Raw genomic sequence first — 17,649 nt, forward strand, 5'->3', positions numbered from 1 at the left:
CTGTCTGATCTGTCAATAAAATACATAATCTAAAGTCTAAACCGAATTCCTGTGAACCCTACATTAATATCGAGTTTGGACCCAGTCTGAATGATTGACTTCCAGCCACTAGAGGGTGGTAGTGTAACAGCTATGCTCCGGTCCGACAACCAGCATGTCCTATGAGGCCTGAGCAACAGTATCCCACTGCTTTGTCTGATTGGTCATTATCTGATAACGTCGCATGTTTGGCTACAAGACACAGAAAATAAACAATATGCCAATGATCCCTGCTACAGCTTTGATGACAAAAGCAGGGACCATACCATATATATACACATTTTGGAATTAATACATCTTTATTAAATCAAACCGCTGCTAAAAACATGAAGGCAACCTAGCAGCAAGCATTAGCATTATACAAGGCTGAACTGTTGATAAAAAAAATAGAAAATTATAAAGCCAGACTAGGAACCAAAAGTGTAGCTGCTGGTACAAAACACACACAAAAAAAACAAATAACAATCTAGGAGATCTGTTTGAAGAGGGTGTATATCTGCATTCAACTGTCCTTCAGATACAATGCAATGATAGCCAGCTGTCAATATCCTGCAGGCTTTAAAGAATGTGTGTGTGTGTGTCTTTTTGGAAGGGAGTTCTACACGCAAAAAGACAGAGCGAGAGATAAGTACGCAGATACATTTGTCATGAAGCTTGCAGTTTTTTGCGGGTAACATTGCAATAGACATTTTATAGTGAGTCAGTAAAGTGCACGTTTTCTTTGGAGGCTAAAAATAATTTGATTACAGTAGTGTATACTAAGTGCTCTATAACGCTGTGTGAGTCACATGACCATGGAAGAGTCTGTTATTGAAGAGTCAATACCAGTGCTGTATTGCATGAGATAATTCAGTAATGTATATTATAAACTAATTGTTTGGTTGTTTCCATAGAACAATAAAGGCCAGCATGATCTCTAAATGCATCTTAGATACAAACCAGTCCAAGGGGTGATTGCTTTAGAGACACTGTGTGTGTGTGTGTGTGTGTATTGTGTGTGTTAGATGCTATCTCAGAAGCCACATGGTTGACCTACTGGAGAGCCCAACCTCCAGGTAACTCATACACAGGTTAACAGATGAAACAACCTGAAAAAACACTGGATGTGACAGTATGATGACGTCCTGAACAACAATTTCTTTTTTCTTTTTCTTCAACTTCATAAACACTAGAAGCTCAACACGTTGACAGTTGCCGTCCCTGGCTTGTGGGTGTGTTTCTAAAAGGCCACAGAGCCAGAAGGAGGTGAACAGAGGTGATGGGAAGAGCAGGAGTTTGTAGAAAGATGAATAGGCGTGTGAAGGCAGGTGTTTCATCTCTTCCTCTCTCCCTTGCCCGCCCCACCATGGGTGGGGTTCAATCCCCCCTCTGGACTAGTGGGGGGACTGGGACCATGTTTGGATGTCTGGTTCTGGATCATGGTCCTGGCCTACTGTCTGGGAAAGAGTCCAGGACTGTTGTCTGTGTCAGGGCTTGGGTTTGCTGCAAAAGTCAAGTCAGGTAAGGGTCAAAGGTCAAGGGTCAAGGTCAGTCGGTCCTCTTCATCCAGGCCAGGTCATCACTACGTGGTCTCTGGCCGGTCAGTGTCTCTATCACTCTCTCCATCCTCCTCCAGAACCCAACCTGGTCCAGAGGGTAGTTACACCACCCTGGAGGAGGGAGGGAGAGGTGGAGGGAGAGAAGGGAGAGAGAGAGAGATGGAGGGAGAGGTTGAAAGGAGGATGGAGGGAGGGAAAAATGTTGAAGTGAAGAAGGAGGGAGAAGGCAGTGAGAGGAAGGAAAAAAGAAAGCATGGACACCACCTTTAATTCACCCCCAAAATAGTTGGCATTACTTCGGTCTGGAACTGGAAAACTGAGTTTTTCCTTTGCATTTAAAAGATTCTACAGCTCATAGTTGTATATGCCATGGCAAATATGGGTGGATAATTAATGCTGAAATCAGCAGAGTTCATATTATATCCTCCTGACCCAGCAATTCATCCAAATAGAGAGTGGCTGGTAACTTTGAGATCATACTGTACATTGTGTTTATTCATTTAGTCTAATAAAGAGGACATCCTGGGCTTTCTAATGTCACAAATGTGAACCTCGGGAATAACCATGTCATTCTAGTTAATTAAGTCTTAGATGCATAACTATACCAAATAGGAAAATTATGCTGTGACCTTTCTTTCCCCTTAAAATATGTTTATAATTATTATGTTATGTAAAAAGTTAATATTTTACAAATATTTTCAGGTTGGACTACCTCTGCTCTGAAGCAGGATGTGTTTCCTTAATGAAACAAGTAAGATTCCACACCTGCCGATGGTGTTATTCCTGCAACCATTGTTATTTACTGAAACTTAAATTTCTGTACTTATACTACATATAGATACAGTGTGTACAGGTTGAATACATTCATAATGTATTCAACATGTAGATTTGATAAGAACACATCCTGTATATGCATATGGCAGTACATAGGCATGAATACATTACAATCGTGTGGATGTGTGTTTACAAACTGTGTGTGTGTGCGCGTGTGTAAAGGCAGTCTTTCGTCCCTGTGGTGACCCCGTCTCTGCAGGAGGAGAGCAAACCAGCACCGCTTGTTGGTTTGATTCTTCCTCTTTGTCCTACTCCCTCTCTTTCGTTCTCTCTCAGCTCTCTCTTTTCATTTGCTCTCTCTCTCCCTCTCTTCCTTCTCTTTCTCTTTTCTCCATCTCTCTCCCCATGCAGGCCTATTTGTTAGTACTGACAGCAGGTTAGCATTAAATATACATGGAGATTGTCAGCCACTGGCACACACAAAGGCAGGCGCAGAGCCCTTGGGAGCGAGGCAGGGAGGGTGAGGGAGGGTGAGGGAGGCAGGGAGGGTGGCGGGGGAGGCAGGGAGGGAGGGTGGCGGGGGAGGCAGGGAGGGAGGGTGGCGGGGGAGGCAGGGAGGGTTGGGGGAGGCAGGCAGGGAAGCAAGCAGAGAGGGAGGGTGATGCAGGCGGTAGGGAGGGTGGGGGAGCAGGGACGTGGCTGGGCTGCTCCCCTGTGGACACCCCTCCACCACCCACATCCACCCCCTCCACTGTACTCATCACCCCCCCCCCCCCTCCCCCCCATGGAAGTTAGGGACCAGGGAGACGAATGGGCGGGGGGGGGTCCTACACACATACTAAGACACACACACACACCCTGCCACCCCCCTCCACACACATCTGTCGTCCATAGGGGCACAGGGTGACGTACAAGCCTCAATTCTCCAGTGCTGTCTTTCTCTCTCTCTCTCTTTTTTTCTCTCTGTCTATCTCAGACGCACCCTGCATACTCAATTTGGATGTAGTACTGGGCTATAATGCCTGCACACACACAAACACACACATAAGCATAGACAAACAGACAGCTCATTCCGGCTAACTAGTGTTTATCTCTCCCATACACGGCAGACATTTTGTTCCTACTCTATTGTGGTGTTTCTTGTGTTTTAATGTCCAGTATCTCTATGAGATATGTAGAGAAATTGTCACAACAATTTCTTGCTAACAGTATTTTTCTGTAGTAATTTAGTAGTAAAATGATAGTTAATCTATAGTAACATAGTAGTAATACGGTAATATTTAGAAATGCGGTATCTACAGTACTAATACAATTAAATACTGTAGTATTTACTGCAGTAAAGCAGTATTAATACTGAAATATGTAACAGTAGTAATGCGGTATTTACCTGTAATGTAGTATCAATACAGTAGTATTTACTGTCGTAATGCAGTAGTAATAATGTAGTACTTATCTGTAGTAATGCAGTATTTACCTTCCTTCGTGCAGGAGTAATACTGTAGTATTTAAATGTTGTAATGCAGAATTAATCCTGCAGTATTTACCTGTAATAATGTAGTATTTACCTGTAGTAATACAGTAGAAATTATGTAGTATTTACTTGTTGCAATAGTGTAGCATTTTCTTTTTTGTAATACTGTAGTATTTATCTGTAGCATTGCAGTATTTACCTGTAGTAATGTATTATTTACCCTTAATAATGCAGTAGTCATTCTGTGGTATTTACCTGTAGTAAAGCAGTAGTCATTCTGTGGTATTTACCTGTAGTAATGCAGTAGTCATTCTGTGGTATTTACCTGTAGTAATGCAGTAGTCATTCTGTGGTATTTACCTGTAGTAATGCAGTAGTAGGTTTCGTGGGGCGAGACATGGTGTATGCGGTGGTGTTTCCGTGGCAACACCAGATGACAGTCCTGGAGCAGGGTGACCCATCGTGGCAGGCCAAAGTAGGAGTGGGACCACTTGTGGATCTGATTGGTCATGGTCAGGAACACGGCCAGTGCAAATACAAAACACTCCCACGGGTAGGTCTCTGCAAGGGCGTCTGTAATGGGGTGTGGGGGACGGGGGGCATTTGTGTGAATACAGACATTCAGCTGCACTCTTGACCTTGTGAAGGAACATGGTGATGGAACACGGTGTGTGTGAGAGGCAGGTCACTGAACGCTGAGGTAGAGTCTGGTTTCAAAGAGAAAGTAAATAGAACCCTGCAAGAGTATCTCCCCCCTTCCTCTCTCCGTCCCACTGTCCCTCTCTCCACTGCCCTGGTTGACCCTGAGAGAAGAGCAGACAGGTATAGATGTCACCCTGTCAGTCTAGTGTTGCCCTAAACAGACATCCCTCTTTCCTCTGCCTAATTACCTCACCCCCCCCCCCCCCCCTCCCCGCCCCCGCCCTCCACCGTTCTCGACTTCCTCCCTCTCTCAGCTCCCCTTGCTCCACCCGTCTTCCTCGCCTGTCCTCTCCTCTCTCCCTCACTCTGGTCGTGTCTCATGAACACACAGCGGCAGACAGGGTCACGACCTCCCAGCTGAACCTCTGCGACCTCACTGATTCCACTTCGTGACGAGGTGACCTACAGTACGCATGTTTCTGTGTGTGTGTGTGTGTACATGACTCACTACTAATACACACTCCTGTGTCACCATCCACTCTGTCACACGCGTTTACGGGATAAGAGCCTGCTAGGGTTGAGGGGAAGAGCTTGTGAGTCCTACCTGGCGGGTACGACAGGAACTTGTATGTCATGTGTGCCAGTGGAAGCACGGTAATGAGACAGTTGTCTCCGTTGGTCTCTATGAAGTCATGCCTGGTAATGGCTGTAGGGTCGATGTGGTGCTCTCTGAAAGGACGAATAAATGCCTGGAGAAAGACAGAGAGGGAGAAAGAGTAGGGGGGGATAGAGAGAGAGAGAGAGAGAGAGAGAGAGAGCAGAAGCAAGACAGAGAGAATAAGGGAAAGGGAGGGAGGGGAGAGAGAGAGAGAAAGCAAGGGAAGACAGAGAGAGGGAGGGGAAAAGAGAGAGTGGGGAAAAAGAGGGGGCGAGGGAAGAGAGAGAGGGAGGGGGAACAGAGATGGGGGGGAGAGAGAGTGAGAAAGGTAGTTAAGACAGGAATATCATTATGGTAATTTGATCATTAATATTCAGTGTAATCCAATCATGTTGAACACAAAGTATGGGGACAATTCCTGTCAGAGAGCGAGATCGAGAAAGACACACACACAATCTTGAAAGCCCTAATAACATTGATTCCAGTTCACTCAAGAGTAAAATATTTTTTAAGGGGTGGAAAAAAACACAGGTTTTTGTTTCAGGAACAGAATTTCAATGAAGCGACTGCTGCACACATCATGACCTATGTTTAGTCTCCAGATGGTTGGAGGCTGCTTCTGATCTGACACTTTTACATCTGTGGTCTATAGGTCCCACAGTAAAGAACAGATGAATTCATCCTGTCCCACAATGTATTTGTGTGTGTGTGTGCGTGTGTATAAGTGTGTGTGTGCTCTTCATCCTGCTCCACATTATGGCACAGAGAGATAACCCTGCAGAACCCCGCTCTATCCCACCCCTCCCTGCTGCCCCGCCCGCCACCCAAAGCCTCAGATCCGGCATCCTAATAAACCGGTGAACAGCGGTGCCTCGTCGCTCTGACGCCACCTGTGCTGCCCAGGCCCGGACACCCGCCGGCGGACATGCGGGCGCCACAAATGAACGGGCTCGCGGGGCGAGAGTGGCGAACACACAAAGAGAAAAACACACAATGAAGGTAATTTATTTTCTTCGGCGCCACGAAAACACAGGAGTGGTTTGGTGCGTATTACCATAGCGTGCCAGTGGCGGGAGGAGCAGTCATTATCTGGCATTGGAGGGCAGGACTCAATCACAGGTCTGTCTGAGGCAGCCTCTGCTGGAGAGGACGAAACTATCTGTTGATACGTCCACAATTATCTGGCCCTCTCCTCCCTCGCTCCCCACCTCGTTCTCTCGTCCCTGGTCCAGATGAAAGCGTAGCTAAGCTCCAGACGACACACAGAGACACCGTGCAGACTTCACTGCCTCACTGGCTCTAATCCCACACCGTTTAACGGAACGCCTCGCCCTGCTTGGTCTAAACCCGCCTCAACGCTAATCAGGACTCACATCTCCCATCGCCCTGGCAACACCGCCATCCGTGGCAACGATAGAGCGCACCCTTCTCCTCCTTTTCCACCTTCCCCTCTTTCTTCCTACTCCTCTATTCCACCTCCTACTCCTCCACATCTCCTCTTCCTCCCTCCCTCCTCCTCCCTCTCGACTAGGAGCTGGCTTAAGTCGTTCAATTAGACCTCTTTCTTCTGCCCTAATCACCATCATTAACCATTCTCCCTCTAGTCTGGGCCTCTGCTTGAATGTGCTGACGGAAAGAGAGAAGGGGGAGGGGGAGGGAGGGAGAAAGAGGGAGAGAGAAGGGGGGTGAGTCCGATAGATGATTAGAAAGAGGTGGAGAGCTAGAGAGAGAAAGAGAGAGAGCGAGAGAGAGGAGCTCTATCCTTCCATTTCAGTTAAGTGCTGGTCTTTAATCTAGCTGTAGAGGATGTTTAAGCGTCGCTCTCCTGGTGGCGAGGAGATTCCCTGTCTCTGTTTGAAGTGAGCGCGCTCCCAGGTGGCTGGTCCTAATTATCCCAGACAGAGCTAGGATCAAGCCCTGCCATGTCGGAGAGACTCAGACCCCTGCGTGGAGGGGCGGGAGACCCCTGCTCTGCGGGGCTCTGTGGCTGGGAAACAGACCTGGGATAAGGAAGGCTAGGGATGTGGGGCCCCTTGGCTGGACCTATGGGGGGTGGCTGGGTGTATAGAGTACATATATGTACACACGTGCATGTGTACACATGAGTGCGTGTGCGCGCTTGTGTATGGCTGCAACCCAGCTGCTTTCTGACATTTTATAGTCTCCTCTGTATAACGCTACTAAACTAGAATATTGCAGCTACAGGCACACATGATATCTGTGTTCATACACCGTTATGAATGACCAAAATACTGTTATTTGGAGTGAGTCTTTTACTCTATAGGCTGCCTTTATTGGCACAGTAGACCCACACATGCACAGACATACAAACGCACACCCACAAAGAATAGACAACTAGAGATGGGATGCACACTAAAACGTGACCGTTATTAGGAGGATGGAGTTCTGCTTTCCATAAAAAGCCCCAACAAGACTCCCAACATGCCCCCTGGCAACACAACCATACAATCATTAGCAGAAATACATACACACTCGCACATAAATTAATCACCACAAAAGATCCCATCAACCAATACTAGGACCAGCTGCTCTCTAATTGGGTAAGATGATGATGACCATTACTCTAATTGGAAGAAGGGGAGGTAGGTATGGGAGGGAATGAAGGTAGGCAGGCAGGGGTGACAAGGGAAGGAGAGTCAGTGGGGGAACATCATTGAGTGTCTGTGTGTGTGTGTGTGTGTGTGTGTGTGTGGGGCTGTTCTCCAGGACGACTGGATTACTCCAGCTCCTTGCAGCCCTTGGGGTGAGAGGGGATGAGGGGGGCAAGGAGGGTTACTTGGGGGTACAACCATGGCAGCCGGACATGAGGCTTGGAGGAGGGTGAAAGACTAAGATTTGAGCCAAGAAAAACGAGTCAGGGCTACCCAGACACAGGTTCCAATGGCCTGACTCACAATGGAAGACCTCAGTCAATAATGTAGGACCTCAGTCATTATCACAGTGTGGGAATATCACAGTTTAGCAGACCGGTATCTCACCTTGCCGAGGACAGGGATGTCCACAGAACCCCAGGTGTCTGCCCCCCAGTGGACCATCCCAGAGGCAAAGTCTGCCGTCACTATACCCAGAACTGGGGGAAAGATGGAGAGGAGAAAAGAGAAGGAAAGAGAGGAGAGCAGAAAAGGGGAGGTGAGGACGAGGGGAAAGGAGAGGAGATGAGAGAAAGAGAGGAGCAAACAGGTCAGGAAAGAACATCAAGTAAGAAAGAGGCAAAAAGCAGTTGGACACAAATGAGCTCAGGAAGAGCAGTAGGTAAAGACATTGTGAATTATATTTACAGAAAGTGTATGTGCATGTATGTGTGTGTGTGTGTGTGTATGTGTCTTACCAATGCCGATGAGGATCTTATAGATGTGCACGGTGGAAAAGTTGAAGAGAAGGAAGAAGAAGTTGATGAACAAGAGCGAGAGGCACATAACCACACTGACCCACTCCTGAAGTCTCTTACCTGTGGAACACACACACACACACATACATACACACACACACACACACACACACACACACACACACACACACACACACATACAGACAGGCATGCGTGCACACACACACACACACCCACACATGCATGCACGCCCACACGCAGACAAAGTCAGTTATACAGTAGAAATAGAATGGCTTCAACTGTAAGTCATACAGACATGAGACAAAGTTACAGTGCAATCATTTACAATGGAAATATGCTGGGAAAGAGCCACATGAGCAGATTTGGTGGAGCAGGATAGTGCTGATGAACCTTGACTACGTTGTTTCTTTCCCATTGGGAGACACAGTGAGGGGGAGGGATGGAGGTGTGGAGGGAGGGAGGGTGTCCTGTGATCTGGGGTGGATAATGAAGTGTCTGAGGTCTGTTAGGTCACAGGGTCAGCTATGTGTGTGTGTGTGTGTGTGTGTGTGTGTGTGTGTGTGTGTGTGTGTGTGTGTGTGAAATAGAGAAATCGAGAGAGAGTTTATGACGGTGTGTGTCCAGGGTAGAGTGTGTGTCCCGTCGCCTCCGGGTGTTAAGTGGTCATCAACCTGCATGAAGACAAGTGTATGCCGAACCCAGGGGTCGCGACCTCTGGGAGGCGGAGCCCAGCTGACAGAGCTCCAAATTCACAGGTCAGACACCTCACAGCAGAGAGGGGAGTGGGGGGTGAGGTGGCTGGCTGGGGGGTCTACAGGGTGAGCTGGGGAGAGATGGGGTGAGCGGAGGGGGGCTAAGACCACCTCACGACGGGCTCTGGTCCAGTGGCAAGGAGGAGATTAGACAGCTGCTGAATTATGCATCATGCTTGGGGACGTCATTAGCACACCCTGCTACTCTGCTCTGAAACTCTTTTGAGTTCTGTTCAGGAACTCTGCTCTGCTTTGGAACTGATGACAAAATACTAAAGCAGACCGGTCAAGCTCAATAAACAAGTAAAGCCCAGTAAACCAGTACTAGTCCGCAGTGGTATAGCGTAGGTATATTATACAATGCTATGGCAGAGTAGAGTATAGTGTGTATACCAGTTACACTGGGCTTATTGAACTGGCCTTGCACAGCATGTAGGAGGGTTAAGTAGAGCAGTACAGTATAGTTGTGTTGTCTCCGTGCTAAATATGACACCATTTCCTCCACTCAGTCAAAAGGCACAGGGGACAGACACACTGGAGAATCACAACACCAAAATTCTCTTCCCTCTCCCTCTCTCTCACACACACACACACAAACACACACACACACAATCCAGCCGGGGTTGAGCAGTGGGGCCGCTGTCAGGTGATCTGCGTCAGTCCTTGGATCCAGGGGATCCCTGGTGAGGACAGAATCTAGGCCAGGCCTCAACAGAGCCACCACTAGTACCTCTACAGACAACACTACAGACACCATTAGTACCTTTACAGACACAACTACAGACACGACTAGTACCACTACAGATACCACTACAGATATGACTAGTACCACTACAGGCACCACTACAGACACCATTAGTACCTCTACAGACAACACTACAGACACCATTAGTACCTCTACAGACACAACTACAGACACGACTAGTACCACTACAGACAACACTACAGACACCATTAGTACCTCTACAGACAACGTCAGTACATCTACAGACACCACTACAGACACCATTAGTACCTCTACAGACAACACTACAGACACCATTAGTACCTCTACAGACACGACTAGTACCACTACAGACAACACTACAGACACCATTAGTACCTCTAAAGACAACACTACAGACACCATTAGTACCTCTACAGACACAACTACAGACACCATTAGTACCTCTACAGACAACACTACAGACACCATTAGTACCTCTACAGACAACACTACAGACCACTACAGACACGACTAGTACCACTACAGACACCACTACAGCAATTCTGCCTATCTCTCAGTCTGCCGACCCATCTGTCTGCGTGTCTTGATGCCTGACTGTCCGCTGTGCCATCTCCCTGTGTTACATTGAGTCTGTATTCCTGTGTGTCTGTTTGTCTGTCTGTGTCTGGCCACAGCTCCAGAGTGGAGCGCTCATTAATACAGTCCTGACAACAACATGCTCAGTAGAAGAGCCTGGTCCATCGCTCAGAGCCACCCACTAGCCCTCCAGCCCCCGTCTGCCCGCCTCGCGCTGGCGAGGGGATTTAACCTGGGCGGGGCGCCGGGCCAGGAGAGGAGGGTGCTAATAGGCTGAAATTAATCAACGACGGCTGATTCGCCGTCGAGGGATGGAACCAAGCACCACAACAACACTGTGCGCATGCTAATGGCCTACTCTCCCTCCTTACATATCATCCCTTTCTATACCAGTCTCCTTTTTGAAAATCTTTTGTTTTCCGTCTCTACTTTCTTCATACAGACGTTATATTCACCATGAGGTCCTGAGTGTCTGACAGAAACCCTGCCTGAGTGTTGCTTCACAGACCAGTTAGTTATCTAAACCCCTCCCTCTTGAACTATCTTTCGGTCTCTCCCCCTCCTCTCTCCCTCCCTCCCTCTCTCTCCCTCTCTCTCTCTCTCTCTCTCTCTCTCTCTCTCTCTCTCAGTCTCTCTCTCAGTCTCTCTCTCTCTCTGCAGGACAAAGGGATCTGGTCTTCACTGCTTTCTGACTCCGTTGTCCTAAACCCTAGGGCCTTGCGATCTCAGAACTACACACATACACAGTGAAACGCACACAAATACGTGGGCGCGCATACACACGTACACACACACAATGAAAGGAGTCTTCACACCTCCTCCAGAGCAGAAAACAAAAACCAAGTCACACACCCAGAATGGCTGCTGTCACAGCAACAAAGGCTAGAGTCATCACTGCCAACATGCCAAGACTGCACCCTCCCTCTCTCCCTCCATATCTCTCTCCCTGCAATGTCTCTCTACCTCCATAACTCTTTCCCGCATATTCAAGCCTGTCCCTACAGCAGCAGAAACAAACATATACATATTGTTGTATACGGACCCTTAAACACTACACATCAAAGTAATGATACACGATAGAATTATACTTCTGATACTATAGGCGGCTTTATTCTTCCCTCCCTCCCTCCTTCGATCCATCTCTCTCTCTTTCTCTCCCTCCCTCCCTCCCTCTGTGTCCCCTGGTTGTGTCTCTCTAGGCCTGTCTTCAGATGGGACCCTCTGAAGGGGGGAGGGAGGGGGAGGAGGGTTTGCAAAACTGGGTCACATGCTAAGAGCAGGAGAGACAGAGGGAGCCAGAGAAAGACAGAGAGAGAGAGAGAGAGAGAGAGGAGAGAGAGAGAGAGAGAGAGATTGAGAGAGAGAGAGAGAGAGAGAGAGAGAGAGAGAGAGAGAGAGAGAGAGAGAGAGAGAGAGAGAGAGAGAGAGAGAGAGAGAGAGAGAGAGAGGTAGAATTCCCTGATCAGGACGATATGGATCAGTCACAGGCCTCGTTCCTTTCATCTGCTCTCAGTGGACGCCTCAACCTGGGACACACACAGACACACACAGACAAACAAACACACACAAAAGCAAGTTGTACATACATACACTGATCACACAACATTCACACCCCACACATAAAACACAGGCATACAGTCTATTCCACTCACTCACTCACTCACTCACTCACACACTCACACACACACTCACACACACACACACAGACAGCACACGTACATCCAGAGTAGGGTATTCTGACAAACTTCCTACAGTACATTACTCTACGGGACAGACCAGCAACAAAGAGCTGAATGAGAAATTCAATAACTGCATACCAACACAATGACACAAAAAAACTACCAATGAACACACACACATGTTTGACCCCCTGAGAAGCCCAGTAACTAGGCCTGGCTCCAAAGTTTTCCCTAGTGAAGAGACAGAGAAGAAAACGGGGATGGACAGACCATGGTGTGTGTTTGTGTGTGTGAGTGAGAGAGAGGGAGTGAGTGAGAAAAAGAGTGAGATAGAGAGAGATCGAGACAGTACAGAGATAGCGAGAGAGACAGAGAGAAGGGGAGAGAGAAGGGGAGAGATGACAGTGGTTGATGATGGGCTGCAGATGAGGGTTGGGGGTAGAAGACCCAGGAGATGGAGGAGTATACCACGGAGTACACACAGCACACACACACACACACGTGTGAGACACACACACAGCTCCATAACTGTGTGCTCATAAGCCCGTGGTGATGAGCTGGTCTACATTTACACACAGTGGATTGGAATAGTTACATTAAAATTAAAGCTATTCTATAAAGCAAACCGGATACACTGGGCTTTAAAATTCAAATGTCCCCAAAGCAGCTATCCGTTCTCAAGTCAGCTCCTCCCTGCCTAAGAGACACAGTGAGGTGAATATTCCTTTTAATAAGAGGTGTTAGAGAAGTTGGGTCGCCATGGCCTAGTCATAAGCCATGATGCAGACAAGACGGAGAGGGCTATCAAACATTAATAACAGGCCTGTCCTGATGTGTGTGTGTGACATTGAAAGAGCTTGTGTGTGTGTGTGTGACAGTGAGTGTGTGACCGGACGCGTGTGTGTATGAGACAGAGAATGAGCTTGTGTGAGTGTGACAGAGAGAGAGAGAACTTGGGTGTTTGTGTGTGTGCAGCCTAATGCAGTTAGGTGTCCTGTTGAGTGTATAATTGAGGAGCACAGCAGGGCAGTGGCAGGTAGCCTACTTTTTATCCTCTCTGGCTCTCTTCCTCTCTCTCTGCCCCCGCTTTCTCTCCGTGTCTCTACATCAGCCCCTCGATTTCTCTCTCTACTCTCCCTCTTGCTCTCTTTGCCCGCTCGAGTATCCTCCCCTCTCTCGTTTTGCCTTCTTTCTTTTAACTCTCTCCCCCCCCTTAAACCTCACTTGGCCTCTATAGCAGTGAGATTGTGCCCATGCAGGCGGTGCGCTGTTGAACACGTCCAGGTGTACAGCGGCACTTAAACACACACACACAACACCACAGTGGTTAACAAATGGAGCAACTCCTGATTTATGCATGTCTCCCTGTTCTGTTCTGTTCTGTTCTGCTGACTGTGTCGGCTGGCCCTCTTCTGTCCTGGGTCAGCCCAGGTCAGCTCCACAGCTCAGCCGAGCCGTGTCCAGCCCAGCACTCAGACGGGTCCTGACCCTGTGACCTGGTGACCCTAGGGTCAGCAGTCCAGAGCCAGCCCTCAACCCCGGGGTCAACCTGGCCAAGGGGAGAAGTATTTAGGAGGAGGGAATGATGAGGAGGAAATGAGGTGGAATGGAAGCGAGAATAGGACAGGGGGGAGGAGGAAAGGGAGAAAAGGGGGGTTTGTGGAAAGAGGCAGATGTGGATGATGTGATGAGGAGGAGATGATGGTGAGGAGCAAGTGGGGGTGAGGAACAAGTGGGGGTCAGATGGCTGAGCAGTGAGGGAGTCGGGCTAGTAATCTGAAGGTTGCCAGTTCGATTCCCAGACGTGCCAAAATGACGTTGTGTCCTTGGGCAAGGCACTTCACCCTACTTGCCTTGGGGGAATGTCCCTGTACTTACTGTAAGTCGCTCTGGATAGAGCGTCTGTTAAATGACTAAATGTAAATGACTAAATGTAAGTGGCGGGTGAGGGAGGAGGAGTGGCTCAGCTCTGGAAGAAGACTCAATAATGCCTCATCTGAGCTTGACAACAGAAGGAGAAAGTTCACCTCTACTGTCACAGAGAGAAGAGAGCAGGGCTGCTGTACTCCCTACAATACATAGGTATTAAATTAAGTTTTACTAAGTGCTCACAAAGAGATGACTGACCGAGACTGACTGACTGACTCACTGATTGCATATGAGTTGTTGGTAATCTGAATGACACCATATGCTGTTAAAAAAAAAGAAGATCAATGTAAAGTTTGAGATACATTAAAAATCCAAGAGCAGGTATTTGTGGTTATGAAGGGACTATCAGGCCATACCTGATAATATGAAAGGTCTTACTGAAACCCAACCTTCACTTCCTACAGCCCCTCTCTCTGAAGAGACATCTCCACTGTTGTTATGGTAGCGGAGGGAAGTTCAGGGTCTGTTGTGGAAAACATGATGTCCGAGTGCCTGTGATATTATTATTAGCCTTCATTTGCAAGTGTACACAAGTACAGTATGTATGAATGAGGATTATGTCTAGTTCTTTTCTTTTCCTCTCCTCGATTATCTACTGCACTTCCCATACACACTATTTGTATGGAGAAAAGTGTCTGTAAAGGACACATAAAATGTTAGAACAGCACAATCGCCTGTGCTTCTCTATCTCCCTGTGTGAAGCTTGAGGCACCACTATAGATATGAATGTTCATATCTGCATTAGTGATATCCTTAATTAAGTCTCGGCTACAAGCACACCCTGATAAGGAACTGGCCTACGTGAGCTTCGAATTGTAGTTGATGTGTGAGTGTGGGTGTGTGTGTGTGTGTCCAGTCACAAACCACACCTCAAGTATGTCTTAGTGGTAGCCGCTTGATGGGTGGGTCAGAAAGCAGAAGCTGAGGTATCATGAGATTACTATCACAGTCAAGATCACTTACAGCCATAGAAACTAGATGACTTGACATGTGAGCTCTCAACAGATATACAACTCATGTACTCACACTATCACACCCACACACAGTGGGTGCCTTTGTGACCAAGTTGGGGAGGTTGGTGACGAGGTGTCAGAGGAACAGAAAGTGTAGATCCTATTCCACTTCCTGTTAACCCTTGTGCTGCCTTCGGGTCACATGACCCAAAGGTTCATAACGAACCATCGTTGTGTTTACCCAATTTTACCCAATACAAAAATAAATAAAAATAAAACCTTTACAATTTTAACCTTTGCAATGTGGGGGGGTCTGAGACAGCCCAACGGTTAAAAGAAAATGCTTCACTTGTTTTTGTATGCGGTAAAGTTGACGCATTACGACGGTGGGTCACAATGACTGATGGGTCAGATATGACCCGAAGATAACACAAGGGTTAAAACTGGATTATGGGATGTAGAGAAGCAAGGAGTGGTCAGCCGAGCGTGACACCACAGACACACATACATATGGTCGAAACATACACACACACACATTCTCCATCTGTCCGTCTGTCCTGGAGTTGCAGTAATGAGCCCTAGCCTCTGTGTGTGTGTGTGTGTGTGTGTGTGTGTGTGAGCAGCATGCCCTGCGTGAAACATAAACACACTGAGTGACCAGGCAGATCGTTATCACTCCAATGCAGATCAGTTTCTAATGGAACTAGAAACACACTATAACTGAGCCCAACACTAAGCATAGCAGAGTAGGACAAACATGTCTTTCTCTTAATCTGTTCTATGATGCGATGAGTGTGTGTGTCTGGCTGCCTTCTCACCAGGCCAAAAGTAAGCATCCGTCATTAGGCCATGATGACATTCACATGGTCCAAGCAAAAAGTAGGCTTACAAGTCTCATTTTGAGCTACCCTAAGTATTCAAATTACCTCTGAACATCAGATTTGAACCGCACTGTAGGCTATTCAAAGATTATACTAGAAGGTTGTATAAACCGCCAGCAATGTGTACCTTTTCTTATGCATTGTTACTAAAAGACAATTAAGGTCACCACAGTGATTACAGGATCATCCTCCCGACCAGCCCTCCTTATTAACCACTACGGGCTACAATATACTATGGTGCTTGTCGTCAGGTCAGCAATGCCAGCAGGAAATAGGTGTTACATGATTGACTGAGCAATGTTTCTAAGGCTCACCGCCTCTTATCTATTCAAAACAGTCAATTCCCTAGCTCCTTATCTTACCGGGAGAATATAGCTTCGCGAGCTGCCGGGCCCCTGCGTGCTGCGGTCCCCACCGAGGCGCCGTGCTGCGGGCAGCCGCACCGTGCTCATTCCCGTTAGGATCCTCCTCTGCCATAGACCGGTGTCTGATCTGGGTCTCCGACAGCAATGCCGCCTCCATAGTGTCTTCCTTTTCACTCGGTTTAACTAAAATGCATAAATTATGTGTTTGATCAATAGGTGATTATTGGCTATTGGTAAGTAAATATTGTGTCGGTACCGAGTGATGCTGAAAGCTCACCGGAGCGACTTTTAGTACCACCCGGAACTAAAACACGGATGAACCGCTGCTGACATACAAACCTAAATACCCGATTCGAATGGGTTACGTGCTTTTATTTTCCTTGTAATGTCCAACAAACGCGCGTATTATTGAAATATGTCCAATTTCAAATGATAAAACTGTAAATTAGCCTTTTTTCTAAGTTTAATTAATTAGCCTATCTTAGTCAACTTTTCGCGTAGGCTAGCCTACTTGTCTTTCATACGGTGGCGATGCTGGTTCTAAAACTATATTATGTGGATAGCAAACAAACAAGGACTGGGAAAGTAGGCTATGTCAATGAATCAAAAACTTAACTTCTGTTACGAGCACTAAAGCACCGTTATAAATACCTGCCATTGGAACCAACGTCTGTCTGACAGTCTTACTCTAGTTCTCCGACTCCACCACTGCGGAACTTCAGCAGTAAAATATTGAGGATCCCTAAACTCTGTGTCGCGACCGTGATGTGATCTATGAGCTTGCGAGCTGCTGATGCGAGTCGAGCCATCGCCGGGTCATGTTGCAATTGACGTTCTCCTTGGCACCATTCCCAACAGCGCACAGCAAATTGAATGTCTGGACCTGTTGCTGTACTGTAAACTCAAAGAATAGCTTGTTGTGCAGCCATGAATATTATAAAAATGTATAAATTTCAATATCAATATACTTTCTTATTGAAATATTGATAGAATTTGTATCATTGGTTACATTTTCTACGCAACTTTAAACAGCCTATTAATGCAGGTCTATTATAGTTTCGTGGTTTATCTTGACAAACGTATAGCCTAGGGATGTATGTTATTACAGTATGAACCCCGTAACCTGTAAAGATGTTAACATGTTTACAAACAACATCAGGCTATACTTTGTCAACTATCTTATTGCACCAGTGACGGAACATGTTACGCCTCCTGTCTACTGCCCTCTCATGGCCTAATGAATCACCCACGTGATCAAAATGAATACGGATTTAGCCTACTAAATTGTGATGAAG

The 17,649-nt window shown here is 47.1% G+C and overlaps 1 protein-coding gene across 2 annotated transcripts; it reads right to left on the reverse strand.

The window, feature by feature from the left end:
* Positions 1-341: 341 nt before the first annotated feature.
* On the reverse strand, positions 342-17,071 carry si:ch211-212o1.2 (uncharacterized protein LOC492735 homolog). 2 transcript variants are annotated; one of them, XM_067234782.1, is made up of 7 exons: positions 17,006-17,071; positions 16,352-16,537; positions 8,472-8,591; positions 8,122-8,213; positions 5,069-5,213; positions 4,183-4,395; positions 342-1,688 (listed from the first exon to the last, which is right to left on the reverse strand). In XM_067234782.1, exons 1-7 carry the CDS (start codon positions 17,010-17,012, stop codon positions 1,567-1,569), a joined length of 885 nt encoding a protein of 294 aa, XP_067090883.1. In that variant the 5' UTR covers positions 17,013-17,071; the 3' UTR covers positions 342-1,566. The 2 variants fall into 2 exon arrangements, with proteins under 2 accessions (XP_067090883.1, XP_067090885.1); XM_067234784.1 differs by having other exon boundaries at positions 8,472-8,586; positions 17,006-17,065.
* Between the last annotated feature and the right edge of the window lie 578 nt (positions 17,072-17,649).

Source organism: Osmerus mordax, chromosome 4 (genome assembly GCF_038355195.1).
Source record: "Osmerus mordax isolate fOsmMor3 chromosome 4, fOsmMor3.pri, whole genome shotgun sequence".
NCBI classification, from domain to species: domain Eukaryota; kingdom Metazoa; phylum Chordata; class Actinopteri; order Osmeriformes; family Osmeridae; genus Osmerus; species Osmerus mordax.

What these genes read in the sequence shown, in the direction of transcription:
- si:ch211-212o1.2 (XM_067234782.1), bottom strand. An exon ending in ACATCCCTGTCCTCGGCAAG is followed by an intron (nt 5,214 to 8,121) that starts GTGAGATACCGG and finishes GTCTTTCTCCAG; the next exon opens with GCATTTATTCGTCCTTTCAG. An exon ending in GTTCCTGTCGTACCCGCCAG is followed by an intron (nt 4,396 to 5,068) that starts GTAGGACTCACA and finishes ACCCCATTACAG; the next exon opens with ACGCCCTTGCAGAGACCTAC.